Source organism: Macrobrachium nipponense, chromosome 16 (assembly GCF_015104395.2).
Source record: "Macrobrachium nipponense isolate FS-2020 chromosome 16, ASM1510439v2, whole genome shotgun sequence".
Lineage (NCBI taxonomy): Eukaryota > Metazoa > Arthropoda > Malacostraca > Decapoda > Palaemonidae > Macrobrachium > Macrobrachium nipponense.
Genome location: NC_087209.1, coordinates 57,494,949 through 57,511,444, shown reverse-complemented (window position 1 = coordinate 57,511,444; position 16,496 = coordinate 57,494,949). Strand labels below are relative to the sequence as shown.

The window sequence follows — 16,496 nt, the reverse complement described above, 5'->3', positions numbered from 1 at the left end:
TATCTTGTTGAAATTTTCTAAGTAAACGGAAGGCATGTTCATTCATGATTACTAGAAATTCCTCAACCCGAGGCTAAAATCAATGATTGTAGGGCAGAGAGACGGCTTATTAACATTCCACCCGGAAGGGAAACAGACGTAACCAACCGCGCATGTCACCGAGCTAGCCGGTACTGCGTAGATCACACAGCAGCCTTGTTCATCGTCTCGCACTATCTGCCTGAGTTGCCAGCTACTCCTTTTACGAGGGATAGGTATGAAATTATCGAGCAAAAGGAAACTCTCAAGCAGGCATATTTAAACGAAACAAAATTCGCTAAATACAGAAGCTGAGTTGGTGTTGCATCCGTAACAATACCTGAAGAGTTGTTCTTACTCCGAAAAACTCTTGGAAGGTTGAAGGGAGTGTCAATTAAATACATTAGAACAACAGTTCTTTCTGGCTTCTATCCGCAGAGGTAATACGATATGCGATATGACTTGACCCATGCGTTAGCAAAATGACGCAAAGATAAACTACGTAAGTATTGTCAGTAAATTTGAACATCGAAGTTCTCTAACTACATACTTTCCTCGACGAGGAAGGAAGAAAGAAAGAAAGGAAAACGACTTGTCCACGTTATAATGAATGAGACTTTTTAAAAGAACTCCTTCGACTCTTTCTTGCCAAGGAAAAGGAAAAGGAGTAATATTCGAATAGAGATCATCAAGAGAGAACCGAGGATCGAAAAGGACCGTTCAATGTTCTTATGATATTGGACATAAGACTTCCTGGATCTAGTCTACAAGTCTTTTTCTTACTCCCCGGATGAGCCTCTGAAAATGAATGAGAGCTCTTCCGAAATTTGTTAATGAGCTTATCCGCTTAAACGATAAAAACGTTAAAATCTATGTCAATGAGAACTACCCCATTTATGAGGGGTCCCCCACTTAAATGACAAAACGTTTAGTATCTTGACAATGGGGAAAACGTCCTACTTGACAAAACTATTAGCACTTTGCTAATAGGGGAAAACTCTTTAACATGACCGAAAGTCACCCAGGAATTCGAGTATATAATCTTCCCGATTCTCAGAGAAATCGACGAGAGGAAAGAGGGAACGAAGAAAAAATTCGGGTATGTCTCTCCGCTAACTCCGAATCCTTTTTAAAAATTTCTGTAAAGGAATGTCCTGTGGAGAGTCCTGAAAAAACCTCCTCTTGACGAGGCGTTTTTTTAGAAAGCGTCGTCAAGCGTCCTAAGAAACGTCCTGAACAGCAAATAAGACGCCATTCTACAAGTCTTTCTCTTCGCAAAGAGTTCCATGCCTAGGCTTTCCACCCCGAAGCGTTCCTGGCGAATGTCCACAAAAGCGTCCTCATAAGCGTTCTGCCGAGCGTCCTCAAAAGCGTCCTGCTTAGCGTCCTGGAAAGCGTCCTGCTGAGCGTCCTCAAAAAACGTCCTGCTTAGCTACCGAGCGTGTCTGAGCAGAGAACACGAAGTCTTCTGAACTGACGTTTCAGAGAGGAACTCGTTGAGCGCCCTGATGCATGCAAGGCCCGCCAAGAGGCGTCCTGGCGAGCGACCTTAGCCAACATCTCAATGTTATGACGAACCGCGTTTTGCGTATGACGTAGAATATTTTCAAGGGACGTCCTCATGCGAGTCTCCATGGAGAGCCGCAAGCCGCTCCTGAAGTGTGTGAACACTAAAGGAAGACTTATGGCTTTCGTCTTCAAGACGGGCCTTAAAGACCTTCTCCTGCCGAGCGCTTCTTACAAAGACAGTGGCCGCCTGTGCGACAACTTGCGTCTTAGTAATGCAAAAGAACATCTCCAGAAACGCACTCAGCAAAGGAACGCCGAGCGTCCGAAAGACACCCTCGCAAGGTGCTTGCCGAGCGTCCTGGAGAATGTCTCTACTTATAGAACGTCGAGCACCTCCAAAAGCTTCCTCACTTCTAAATTGCCCTTCTTATGCCGAACCAGAGACATAAGTTGTTTGACTGTGCAAAGCAGCTTGCCGGACGTCAAACTTAACAGCTTGCTTTTTCGAAGTAAAGCGAACGTTACATAACGTATACGGAGCGCCATGAGGAGAGGAGACGAATACTGAGTTGCTCCTCCAAAAGGTGGAATCTAGAATGTCCTTGATTACCAAATTCTTTTGGAATGCTAGCGAGGTTGAAACAGCTCTAACTTCATGAGCGTTCACTCGCAGGAGGCTCAAATCACTCTTCTGGCAAGATGAATGAGCCTCCTTAATAATGTATAAACGAGCGTTCACTCGCAGGAGGCTCAAATCACTCTTCTGGCAAGATGAATGAGCCTCCTTAATATGTCCCTTAGGAAAAGAGCCAGTGCATTCTTCGAAAAGGGTAAATGTGGTCTCTTTACTGTTTCATCCTCTTGTGACGAGAGAGAGGACGTGAAGCGTCCTCTTCTCTAAAGCTTCTTTAGGAGGCGCGAGTCCTTCCGAGAGCTCCAACCCGTGTGGGGAGGACGCCTCGGAGGACGAGAAGCAATCCTTTAAGATTCGTGCACGTGCTCGATCTTCGGCAGCCTGGGAAGCGACAACAGGACCTGCCGAAAGGAAGCCAGATCAGCATGAAAAACCCGTAACCCTCCTTAGGCTTTTGACATGCCCTCTCCCTGGTTTCCTGGGAGTCCGACAGAGGTCTAGGCCTAGAGGCGTTAGGGGTACCGATCTGACGTTCCCCATCCTGACGAGAGAGAGGACGTGAAGCGTCCTCTTCTCTAAAGCTTCTTAGAGGGCGCGAGTCCTTCCGAGAGCTCCACCCTTGCGCGGGGAGGACGCCTCGGAGGACGAGAAGCAATCCTTCAAGATTCGTGCACGTGCACGATCTTTAGCAGCCTGGGAAGCGTCAACAGGTTCTGCCGAAGGGACGCCAGATCGGTGGGGAGCCCCCGTAACCCTCTTGCGGCTTTCGACATGCCCTCTCCCTGAGTCCTGGGAGTCCGACAGAGGTCCAGGCCTAGAGGCATTATGGGGCCGATCTGACGCCCCCTCCACAACACAAGGGGCACTACACTTCACAACACTGATTGGAGAGCGAGCACTTTAGTCTAGATTACTTGATGTAATCCTCTAGCAGACACTTTCTTCTAGGCCCGTAAGCCATACCACAGGGTTAGGCAAAATAAAATCTACAGGAGGTTAGAAGGTTCATTATTTCTAACTTCTGTTTACTGTGGAGGAAAACTCCTGATTCTAACCCGCTCTAAAATGCGTACATGAATCCGACTTCTTCCGTAATCAGTCACACATTACACTAATTACATTGAACTTATGCAAAGAAAACATGTAAACGTCATATATACTAAGCGAGTGTCTACCGAAAGTTCCGGTAGCCTTACCTTACCCCATGCAGACAACAAAGTCTGAAACTAGGCTAACTAGCTTCAGACATCAAATGCAATGAAACAAAAAATTTACGATAGCGTATGCCTAGCCACAAATGCCAGTCAATAATCGAAAGAATAATTAGGATACTTAAGCGGCTAATGAAGTTTCAAAATCCTAGGCGGAGGTCTGTAAACAGTTGTTTACCGACCGGCGACAGAAAAAATATGAATAGAAAACGGGAATAGTTCCTGATATCCGCCTCCCAGCGGTGGGAATGGGTACTACCACCTGGCCGCCCACTGCGTGTGCCGCGAATTTTGAAATTCTGTCGGACTTCGGAGAATACAGCTATATATATATCTGTCAGGTAAGTTTCATGAACAAAAATACAAATAAAGGGTACTTCATCTAAAGTAAATGAACACACAATACAAAAGGAAGAGGAATTTCTAAAAGTCCCTTTAAAACCTACAAAAATGGTATATACAGACTAGAGAAAAACACTGAAGAAAGAATTATTCAATAAACTGCACATACCAGATTTCGCTTCCCATCAGGTTTGTCTGGAGAGGTTAGCAATCTGTAAAGATAAACAAAAAGCTCTTTACTAAAATCATTAACAATCCATGCTTAGCACTGTCCTAGATCCCCGCATTAGCACACTTGTGATGTCTGATTGTCACACAAATTCAATAAATAATGATTTCCAAGTATTAACTCCAAACTCATGGAACACTACTATATTCTCTAGTCCTGTACAATGCCCAAGAACTAAGCCTCTCCATTCACATATATAACTGAGGTCCTTTAAAACCAAATTCCATTGTTTCATTTCCCATTTGTTTTTTGATTTTTATCACTCCAAAGAGACAGAACCTTGACATCTGCCTGCAAGCACAGTAAGATAAAATATATTCTTACCTATAATCTTTAGAGTATGTGAAACCAACAAATGGCAAATGATTTCCTACAAAGGCCTTTGGTACTGGAAAGCTCTCTTCAGGTGAATCTTCATTTTCAACTTCATCAAAATTGCTTGTATCTGCATCACCATCTAAATCAGGAACAACTGGGGGTACACCTGTAACAAAACAAGTAAAAAAAAATTATGTGCATCCATGCCTTCCTTTCACTTTGGTGTCTTCCCTCCTATCTGTCGTACTTCCTGTTTTACCTTGCCCCATTTGTACCATTCACTTGCAGGCAAATCCACTGGGCTATTCTTAGGAGTCTAGAAATGGGACTCTTAAGATCTTGCCAAAGTAAAATGCTGTAGTCTCTGATACGCAATTGGAATTATTCAACTTGACTTATCTTGAATTATTTACCTATCCTACCATGTGATACATTTTTAGTGATCACATTTCCCACAACTTGCAACCCTATGCTACCACACCAATACATATACAAATTTGTAAATATAATAACTGGGAATAACTGAAAAACAATTGCAAGGAAAGTTTTATTCCCTATGATCACAACCCACCCAATAACCCTTGAGACCTGTTGCCTTCAGAGCCAAAAGCAATACTTCCAACTGTAATTTAATGATGATCAATCATATACAGAAGTTAGCTTTACATGACAACAGATAAAACTGCTGGTACCTTCATTTTGCGATGTTATTCCTGTCAATGTATCAACAGGAGTCAAGTCTCTCTTCAACCAGCATTTCAAAACTATTTATCTTAATAAATTGGTTCATTAGTGAATTCCAGACAATAACATAGAAACAAATTATCTGCTTTTGCTGGGGTTCAGCTGTATAACACACCTACATTTCCTGATCTGTTCTACATAATCTCTGTTAAGCTAGCAGCATCTTTGTTTCACATTTGCATAAGGAGGAAAAAAAATTATATGAACACTGGACCTTATTTTCCATCATTGGGCATTTTCTTAAGTGGAAGGTTACTACACAACTGCCAGGTCCTTTCTTACCAATTTCCAAGCTGCATCCACACTACAAATTATACTACTGTACTTAAAATTTCACCAGCTATGAATTCCTTTCAACTTGACCACTTTGTGAGATCTACGACAAACATTAAATAATTACATTCACCACAATAAACATACATGAATAACTCTCTGCTACTTACAATCTCGTATGGTATCAAATGTCCATTGGTCATTAAGGAAAAACTTGTGCCTTTTAATTTCATTCATCCATTACCACCTAGTCTTGTTAACCTGTTGAAAATTGAAAAAAAATACTTGAGACATCATTAAAAAGTTATGATAATAGACACAGTTCAGTAAAAGAACATTTCACTAGATAATTCTATATGGTACATGAATCACTTCTAGATACCAAGAATTACCAACCTGTCAGTTAGGAATCCACATATGAGACTTTTAGCTTCTGATGTTATCTCTATATCCTCTGGAAACTTGAGAGAATTCTTATGGTCCATGATCTTTCCATATGTTCCAACAAGAGAGTCTGCATAGAAAGGTGTGTCTCCAACCAGCATTTCATATAAGAAAACCCCAACAGACCACCAATCGCACTCACGACCATACACGCCTTCACCACCCTGAGACTTGAGGACTTCTGGGGAAATGTAGTCTGGTGTTCCAACTGCAGTGTCTGACCTTACGAGCCCATCCTGTCACAAAATAAATACCAAATATGCAGTGAAACAAATACAAATGTCTAATTTCTAAGTTCTACAAACAAAATCCTTTGATCTTTACCTAAGCTAGTTACAAAGAGATAAAAACCAAATATCAAGTAGCAGCATACACTAGGGAAGCAAGTTATCAGTGGACAAGGCCAGTCTCACTTGGCAGGGGACGAGAGGAAACAACCTCCTGCCCAAACACTCCCATTCCTTGACTCAGTCTCCAGACCAGAGACGTTAATAATACAGTGTATGTTTTTATATATAACCCTCACAACTTTACTCTATGATCTTAAAAAATTCAGAAAAACAGCACATTTCCACCTCTAACAGATATTCAAAGAAATACAATTTACAGCTGAAAAGGAATTCTCTACCTGACACTGGCAGACCTAGTTATTCTACTATCGCACTACCTACTGTTTTACTAGTTTAGGAAGCATTTCAACATTATTATGTTCTAAAATGAGTATCAATAATCAGTAAAAATAAAAGACCTGTCATTTGTATGACAAATAGTCATCAGGCACACAGCACACTTGAAAAGAAAATCATTCAAATCAATCGTTAATTTCAATGCTAATCTTTTTGGAACTAATTAAAAATATGTAATAACATATTCAGTAAAAATACATATCAAAAGTTAAAAAATATAAAACATATGGCTAATTTAACACAATGGATATGTGAGTTTCAGAGCAACATAAAATACAACTGAAATTTCCAATGCTGCAGTATCATTTCAATGAAAGAATGAGAACAGTGCCTTGACAAAATAATGAAAAAAAAATCTTACCTTATCCATCTTCATACAGGTACCAAAATCTGCTAATTTAAGATGACCACTAATATCGAGCAACATGTTGTCTGGTTTAACATCCCTAGAGTAAAACAACAAACAAACTAGGAATCAATAGTGAAAAAAACAAAAATCACAAAATTATTTGCAAAGATAAAATTGAAAAACATTACTAAAGTTCTAAAGTGCCTCACAATTCAAAATGTTTCCAAAACATTCTATCATCAGTCCATGCTAGTTACAAGTTGAATACTCTAAGAACTTGAAAAATCCCTTACTAAGGTCCAAAATGAACCAAACTCAAGTTAGGTATTTAATGAAACAATAGAATTATGCTTCATGCCCTGTCACTTCCAAGATTAACACTACGTCTATTTGTACTTACTAAAAGTTATTTCCAGCTATAAGTTTAGAAGTAAAGAAAGAGACATGAAGTTTACACAAATTACTTTTATTTATATAATCACACAGAAAAAACACCCCACTTTGAGCATGTTTTGGTCATCAATTTCAGCAGCCCGACCAATTTCAGTTTACTAGAATGCCTTGCATGCTACTTAACAGTAGTGCGAGCTCACTCTGAGACAAACTCATTCGCTCCCTTGCTTACAGAAAGTAAAAAGGTTGCTGCAACAAATTAGGATGGCAGTAGGTAAATCCTAAAATTGTTATCCATCACAGGAAATCCAATTTTTCTAGAAACTGATTTTTTTCATACAAAAAACTACAACTCATATATGGCCCACATTCACAGTCTTCAGATGTCAAAACGCTGCAGTCCCTTGATTTTAAACGAAGAGTAGTAGTAGCTCTGTACATGAGCCTTGTGAAACACACATCCCCAGCAGCATCTAGTCTGCCATAAACCACAAGAAATCTGGAGGGCTACAAAGAAGGAATTTATTATGTGAGTGATTGGTTAATATGAAAAAGTTTTTTTAATTGGATTTCCTTCAACACAAAAATCCATTATTCATATACAACACTAATTTCAATTTAGATGAAAAAACTAAGCTGCTGGATATCCAAGACCTAGATGAAAAAACTAAGCTGCTGGATATCCAAGACCTATCTGTCAGTGAACTAAAGGATCAAAAGGGTTCAGCATTATAAAGTAACCAAAAGGCTCAGAGAGAGACTGGGAATTTCACATAAAGAACCACCTATGCTCAAAGCATTAAAACAAGGTGTTTGTATACGATTAATTCCTGTAAGGTTTCAAAAAAGATTATTCTAATTATAACTTGCTGTTATGCACCAGACCAATCAGCTGGTGACTTCAAAAGTACATCTCTCTAAAGATGCCATATATTTTTTTTTTTTTTGAATAAATGAATTTTCAGGTTAAATGATCCAGCCCTCGAAACAATAGGCAATACCATAGATACAAAATTAAGAGAGCTATTAAGAAGCTGCAACCACTAGGTGATGTCAGAAATGAGATGAGATTGGAAGAGAAGAAGGATTCTCATGACCTCCCTGATGTGATGCAGATACTACCCATCTTGTGGTCATAACAATATGAGTCCAAACATTTTTGCAATGTATCCTTAAGGTACAAACTAGTAAAGGCTGTTTGGCACCTGATGTATTGACATCAGGTATGTAGAAACAAAGAGATGTGGAAAAATGAATTTCTGCCAAGAACCTGAACCTATGATGTCTTGCTGGCACCACAGTGCTATATGGAATTAGTACCTGCTTCCTGGAACACTGTTTTATTATAGAGGAACAGTCTGGATGTACCTTTCCCAGTTTTGGCCTTTTGAAGATAAAGGACAAACAGCTCTAATTACCAAAGTATGTAAGTGCTCCTCGTCTCAATGGGAGAAGAAACTGGGAGATGCTGAATGGTCCAGCAGTGTCCTGGCTACTTACAACGAGTCTTTTTCAGAAAGGAAGCTATAAAATACAAGCCTAAAAGAATTCCAACCTATAGTAGGAGTGACTATGCTAAAGACCATGAGACTCATTGATCCATCACAAAGAAGCAAATGTCAGTATTAGATAAAGGCACTATATCATGTCAAAAGATTCTTACAGAGGTTTCTCAAGACTTCAATGCCCATGAAAAGGTCCTGTTGGGAGGGTCAGATGCCTTCTGAGATGCCTACACCTCAAATTGCTGCACTAAATAAAAAATAAGGCAGTTAACTGCTGGAAGACTTGTCTCCATATGAAGCAGCACACAAAACTTCCCCCACTCAACTGTCTGTCATGCAAGACTGCAACCATGTCTTGCAGCTCATGAATGTGAACTATATAAGTGATGCACTTTTATGAAATAAATCATACATAATTATTGTAACAAGCTTTTATATAACATTCTTTCATACAGCAGTACAACTTTTTACTTTAAAGATGATGTTACAATCCAGGAGGAAAGACGATCATCTTTGGTTACCCTGTAAAGACAATCATGATCACAAACTAGGGAGCTTTTGAAAATTTAAAAAATTTAACAGAAAACAATGAAAGGACGCGGACTGTTAGTTGTCAAGCCAATGTTCATCTATCCAAGATGCTTCTTTTTTTTATGGGATACAAACTTGGCCCGTACTTCTTTACTTTAAATAATGGAAATTTTTACCTATAGGAGCCTACCAATGCAACTTGGTCTCACTGCATTTCCCTTTGAAATAATCATCCATAATAATCATCTATGAAACTACTTCAGACGTTTTAAATTAAGAGGCAAAACATCCAGAAGACATTTAACACATTGGTGCCAACCACCACAGGGCTACTATGAATGAGGCTTTAATATAAGAGTTAAGTGAAAAAAAAATAGGCAGCTGAATTGCCAAAACGATTTCTTATAAGTCTCATTAAAAAAGTTCAAACAACCACGAGAAAGTGAAAGGACAGTGAAATCCCTTCTCTGTATTCCTATCTTTATAAACAAAACACATTCATGATCATCCAAACAATAAGCAAAACAATTAACATTGTCACGTACAATACAATTATTAAACGGGATCATTCTTACCTCCTCCAACAAGTAAAACTTAAGCCCAACACAGGCCTTAACATGATCCATCAGAATAAAACCAACTGAACAATGGGAATTTTAAAAACACTACCGACCAACATGTTTTTCCGTTTGATTAAATTCAAAAAGTTCTAATTTAAGGCCTTAAAGTCTTTGTCAAGGAATAATTTTTCAAATCAAATTACAGTCAATTAGATCATTTTTCAATTTTTTCTTGGAAATACAAAGTGAATTATCTCTTGATTGTCAAATATCTCCAATATAAGAGGAAGACAAGGCAACAACTAACAAGCAACTTGCTAAGTGGTAACACTTGCAACTGCCACTGCAATTAGAATTTTAGTCATTAGTATTTATAGACAAAAAGAAATGCTGTTATCCTAAATTACATTACTTGAGGCATCTTCTTCTCAAAACATAATGTTAAGAATGTTTTTCATGACAGCAAATCTAGGTTCTGCAACAATCAAACTATTTTCCTGAATTCTAAAAGTATTTTCAAAGCAAAGTGGCCCCTTTCATTATATGTCAATAACTTCAACACCTGGACACGACATTTACAAAATAAATGACAATAGGTCCACATAAAGAGCAGCAAGGACTTCATGCTTTAAGTAGGATTTTACTTAGTCAAAAAGGTGCATCAACCTACAAAACCTCAGAGTAAGATAAATCACAAGCCTACTGTGTCCTTCTTGAGGCAAGACTACCAAATTCTGAAAATCAAACACAAAATAACAAGCAAATATAAATGAATGTTAACACCTCACTTTCAGATTTAGCCCAGGCCTACTTAGGTGAGACAAAAGGCAATCACCAACCATACTATAGAGGTCATAAAGAAACTTGGAAATTGGCCTGCTCAGGTATCCCCTTGGGTCCCAACTTTCTTTACGCATTTGTGGTCTAGTTGGTTTGCCCTCGTCTTTTACTAACAAGGTCGGGATTCAATCCTGGCATACAGCAGTACAACTAAGTACTTTACCAATGAAGTACTTAACAAAGATCAACCACCATGCAAATTACACCAAAGCCTCTAAAGACCAGCAGGAAACTGCAACTCACCTGTGAACAAATCCCATGGAATGAATTGCATCTAATGCCAAAACTACCTCAGCACAGTAGAATTTGGCCCACTTCTCTGGTACATCATAGTTGGACATCAAGTTCACCAAGTCCCCTCCTGATATAATAAGTCCAAAGTAAATGTCACATAACGAGTAATTCCCAATCAGAAATTTCACCAATATCCACTATGAGTAGCATTAACAAGAAGGTATGAATAACCTATCAGTGACTTGGAACCTCAAACTAATATCAAAGTAAAACCCTTTGCAGCCAATATCAAAACTATTACTACTGCATCTGAATTAACATATTTACTCAATTTCTACCTGGCATATAATCCATAACCATGTAGAGAAATTTCTGATCTTGAAATGCAAAATGTAACTGGACTATCCACTCAGAATTTGCATGGGCCATGATGTCTCGTTCTTCCCAGAAGAAGGCAGAATCTGAACGTTTAATCATCATCTTCCACCTTACTCAAGAGTTTCATTGCATAGACCTGGAAAGTTAAAACCATCATCAGATTCCTGGCATATCAATACAAGCAAACAAAATGAACTGCATTGTTTCAAGTCCAGATATCCTGTACTATCTGAGATATGTTACACAATATTTACATATCAGCAAGAAAATTTACATATCTACAACATTCAAATCAAAATAAAAAATTAGGGGAGGGGCTGATGAAGACTTGGAAATAATGAGAGTTCAGGCAGGCACAGGACAAGATAAAAGAGAGTGGAGAGATTCATTTCAAGCCTAACCTCAGTGAGAAATCCTGACATTAAAGCATTTCAGGTGTTGCTGATAACAATGAGAATGAAAAAAAGTCAAAATTCCACATAACTAAGTCTTACACTGTCACAGCCTAAAATTTCTGGCACACTCAAGAGCTTCATTCTTACAACCATTATACAACCATTGTGAATTGTATGCAACTGACCAGAATCCACTGTACGATTATCATCAGATGGAATTACACAGCGAGTACTAAAAATGGAATACCATAAGTAGATCTCATCAGATAGTTAGGTGAGATGACACAAAAGGAAACAGATTAAAAGAAAAAGGCAAAAACAAGACAACTGAGGATCATCAGATGATGCAAGGTACCTACAATATTGCTAATAGTACACCAAGTAAGGTACTGTATGAGAAAGCATAGAGTAGGACACTCCAAGGACGTTACCTGTTTGGTGAATTTATGTCGAACAAGCTGAACTTCTCCAAAGGCGCCTCTTCCAATGACTTTTATATTGATGAAATCGTCAGCACGCATGCGTAACACTTCGATGTCCATAATGGACTCCCGATCTGAAATAAAAAATGCAATTTTTCAACATTGTCATGGAAAATAAAACAATTTAAAAAATAGTGTACACTACCAATTCTACAATGTATTGTCAATTTGATAAAATTCATGTTCAAAAATTCAAGTGGTGGGGTGTTGTCTCATTGCAGTAAAGAATAAATGTGCGACTAGATTAGTCCATATGGCAGAACAATTTTAGGAAAAAGGCCAGGATCGAGGTTTGTGGTGCAAAGTACCACAGGTGACAGTTCTAGAAAAGAAACGTAGTGTGGTGCCACAGGCAACCTTGCTCTAAAATGAGAAACCCAATACATCCTCTCCTAACAAGAGTAAGCGGTGAAAGAGTATGCCTCTAACGTTTGGGAGAACAGGAAGAAAGAAGACTACAAAGGAGAGTGACTGCAATCAAAACTACTATCTTTAATACCGAAAGAAACCTCCTAAATGTTGGACAACTGGCAAAGACCTGTTGGCATAAGCAACATGCCTGGGAGACCAAGATGAAGGGCTAGGGCAATCAGTACCATAAGTGGAAAATCACACCACCATCGAGGCACTACGTACTAGCCAGAGAAGGAGTTCCAGGATATGGATTGCTAGGGGTTTGTAGCCTCCAAGAAGATCTTGAGAAAAGACTCAGACCTAGCATAAGCTTGCTGCTCTCCGCCTACAACACCAGCAACTTATTTACCAGCACTTTGCTCAATCTAACGTGCATCTATTGGCGGCCTAACACATCAAGCCAGGTTGATCAGCAAAAGAAGCCTAGGTACACAAACCATTTCCTCTCCCCAACAAACCCTGCTCCTTTGTACCTCCAGTAAAGAGGGAGAGTCCAAGGAAATTAGCTCTACCTCTGCCACAAGGTAAAACCCAAATCTTGATTAAAATAGTGGGGCAACACAGCTAAAACAGCTATCATAAATTCCACAAATTCTTCTAATGTGGCCCTAAGACTAGCTACATCTGATTCCAACTTTCTAACCCTCATATCCTGACTGATGTGGGGAGATTTAATCTGAGAAAGGGAACATCTTGAGGACTCAGGAGAAGGATTATTATGCACAGGATTATTATGCACTGGAGAAAGAGGAAAGCAACTATCTGACCAATCACTAAAAAGGCGCTTACTCTAATCGCTTATTATCTCAGATAGAGTTCCTACCTTGACGAATCCTACTCCTTTCAGCTTCGCACCACCTCTACATTTCAAGTAACTATACCCGACACTAATTGGCCAATTAACATACTCATTACAGCAGTCATTAAATAAACAATCCTTACTCCAGCACCTAATACATGACTTCAGCAAGTTAAAGTCAAGTGTTATACCCACCTAACTTACAAACTAAGGAGGATTTATTAATGTCTTCTTTTAACAGACATCCTAAACTGTCCACAAAGCCAATCAACATTAAAACAAAACTATCCCAAAAAGCAAATTAAACAACATTCTGTACACCAGTCCTCTTACCGCAACGACAGAAACAAAGCTAACAACAGACACAAACCATGAGTTCACCTTAAGGAAAGAGTCAATGGAAAACAACATGACAATCTAAGTAGATATTTTTTGTTTTTAATCTGTTGTTCTCCCAGTCAAGTGGGACTTTATACCTATCATAATAATAGAGGTAAGATTCATTTCAATAATTGAGAATTAGATGCTGTATTGTGATCTTACATTATCAGAATCTGGATGATTAAAAACTGGTGGAAGATGTAACTTTAAATCAATGGTATCTGAACTTTTGAGTTAGATGACAATTTTACATCATCAGAATTCAAATATTTGAGAACAGCACATGTAATTTTACAACATCAAAATTCAAACAGTTGAAAGATGAACAATGTAAGTTTACATTATCAGAATTCAAACAGCAGAGAATTTGTAAAAGCAATTTTAAGTCATCAGACTTCAAATAGCTAAGAATAGTACAGTAGTTCTACATCACCAGAATCTGAAAAGGTTAGCAGTAGTATGGAAATAAATGGGGAAAATCACTTACATCTGTTGACAAATGCCTCAACATTTTTGTTCCTTCTAATGGCCTGATGATCACAATCAGAGACCATTGCCTGTACAGAGTCCTAAAAAAAATGTTTAAAAATTAAAATAAATTATTAGTAACAAGGAAAGGCAAGGGTGTTTTTTAGTAAAATAAAACTACCTTTTTGAATAATAACTGAAACAACAATTGACAATCAGGCAAACTTTCATTTCAGATCATAGCTCCACGGAAAGTGGTTTACAGCCTATACTTACCAATAACGAGTCAACATTGAGAACACCTCTTGGATCCCGTAGCTGCGCCTCCAGTTCACGGAGGCGCCGCAGTCGGTCACTGTCCGAGATTGGCTCCATCACTAAAAACGAAAATAAACAAGTAAATAGATTTCCTCCATCATTACAAAAGAAAGTAAATAAATACAAGATTAGTTCCAGCACTACACATGAAAATAAAAAAATAAACACAACTTTAAAATACTTGAAACAAAAACATTTTTACTTTTTTATTAAGGGTCTCATTATAATCAAAAAAGTCCCTTTCAGCTTGATTTATACTTAAGGGGGTCGGCCGGCTAATGCAGTTTTTTAACGACAGGACTTTGACATTCATACCACTTAATAAGGTGACTTGGGACATCTCCAAACCGCATATGATTTTCGCCTCTGACCTTCGGTTTTGTGACGCCAGGGCAATTTATCCCGAAAAATGACCATTTTTCAAATTCTATCTCCTCCCTTGATATTTAATATTAAGACCTGAGATTACTACCATATATAGACCTGATGTCGACCTCCAATCAAATGGAGAGTTTTTTTTTCTAAAAGTCATTGTTTTGCTTGATATGAATTTTTCAATATGGTAAAAAAATAAACCCTATAAATCACAAGAAAAAAATTTATAACAAAAAAAAGATGAAACCAAAAATTGGAAAAAAGAGCTCTATTTGATTGTTCTATACTAATGTCTTTCTGAGTTATATACCAAATTCCAATGTTATAGCTTTAAAACTAAGTGAAGAGATAGATTTTGAAGGTCAATAAGTATAGTTTTGAGATACGGGCGTTCAAAGTTTTCCTTCGCATTTCTATAAAGACAATGTTAATAAATAATGATTATTATGAATGTATATTCTTTTTTGTGTATTAATAAACCAAAACTATTCTATTTATCATAATTTAATCATAAATGATGATCCCTTTGCTCATATATCGTAGCCTGGGGGCACTGCTTTGAGGGCAACATGGGGCACGTCCTTCCATACGTTACCCCTTCTCTCCCCTTCACTAACTCGGCTTATTACAGCGAATTTTCTTCTGTATGTTAGCGAGATGTTTTCCTTGTATTTTCCTCTTTGGCATGATGACATTCTTGCCGAAATAAAGATAAACAAACGTAAATGCAATAGAATGTCAAAGGTGAAACTCGAAGGTGTACTCTCTTTTTACAAAGACAATTTAATAAATCATGATTATTCTGAATTTCATATTCCATTTTGGGTATTAAAAAACCAAAACTATGTTATTAATCATAAATGAAGATCTCTTTGCTCAAAGATCGTAGCCTTGGGCACAGTGTGACGTGTGCTGTCAGGCAAGAAGGGGCGTTACTAGACAACCTTCCCCTCTCTCTTCACTAACTACGCGTATATTATGATATTCTGTAATAATACTTGAGCGATTTTTCTTCGTCTGTATGTTAGCGAGATGTTTTCCTTGTCTTTTCCTCATTGGCATGATGAACTTCATGCCGAAACATACATAAACATACTAAAAGCAAGCGAATGTCACGAGGTGAAACTCGAACGTGTAATCTACTTGAAGTCTATAGTCCAACTGATTCATGATTGAACCAGATACCCGCTCCTTCTGCGAGCCACGGAATCTACTAGATAGCCATTTCTCACAATTTCTTTGCCAATAATTATCAAAATTTACGATATCAGAAGAAATATTGCATTTTCTTGTACGGATGAATGTTTTAGGCTTATTGAGTTATGTTTACTAATTACCCTGTAACTACGAAAGTAAGAGGAATTTTGACTAAATATTTCGTATACGTATTCTCAATTGCCACATGAAGCTCCATGAATTTTTTCATTACTTTTCATTTTTCGCCCTATACCACCATATATAGGGGTTGGGGTTCCGGCCGGCCCCCTTAAGCTTACATGGGTGGACAGATATACGTATTATATTTTGTCCATGTGCCTACACAAGGAGGAAAATTAAGCCATTCAGTGCCAAACTAAAATCAAGAAATGAATGAATGAAATGCGTGGTGGGAAATCTAGCACTGTAGTGAACAAAATTCTGGATAGAATGTTAAGAGCAGATATGA

At 38.2% G+C, this 16,496-nt stretch overlaps 1 protein-coding gene across 1 annotated transcript in view; it reads right to left on the bottom strand.

Moving 5' to 3' along the window:
• The window catches only part of LOC135195728 (rho-associated protein kinase 2-like), a 166,614-nt gene that overhangs the window by 108,173 nt on the left and 41,945 nt on the right, over positions 1-16,496 (bottom strand). Inside the window, 12 exon segments of the mRNA XM_064222155.1 lie at positions 3,884-3,926; positions 4,268-4,427; positions 5,449-5,514; positions 5,517-5,539; positions 5,675-5,958; positions 6,770-6,854; positions 10,830-10,947; positions 11,159-11,300; positions 11,302-11,334; positions 12,025-12,149; positions 14,157-14,238; positions 14,414-14,514. Of these exon segments, the coding sequence (XP_064078225.1) occupies positions 3,884-3,926; positions 4,268-4,427; positions 5,449-5,514; positions 5,517-5,539; positions 5,675-5,958; positions 6,770-6,854; positions 10,830-10,947; positions 11,159-11,300; positions 11,302-11,334; positions 12,025-12,149; positions 14,157-14,238; positions 14,414-14,514 (1,262 nt within the window).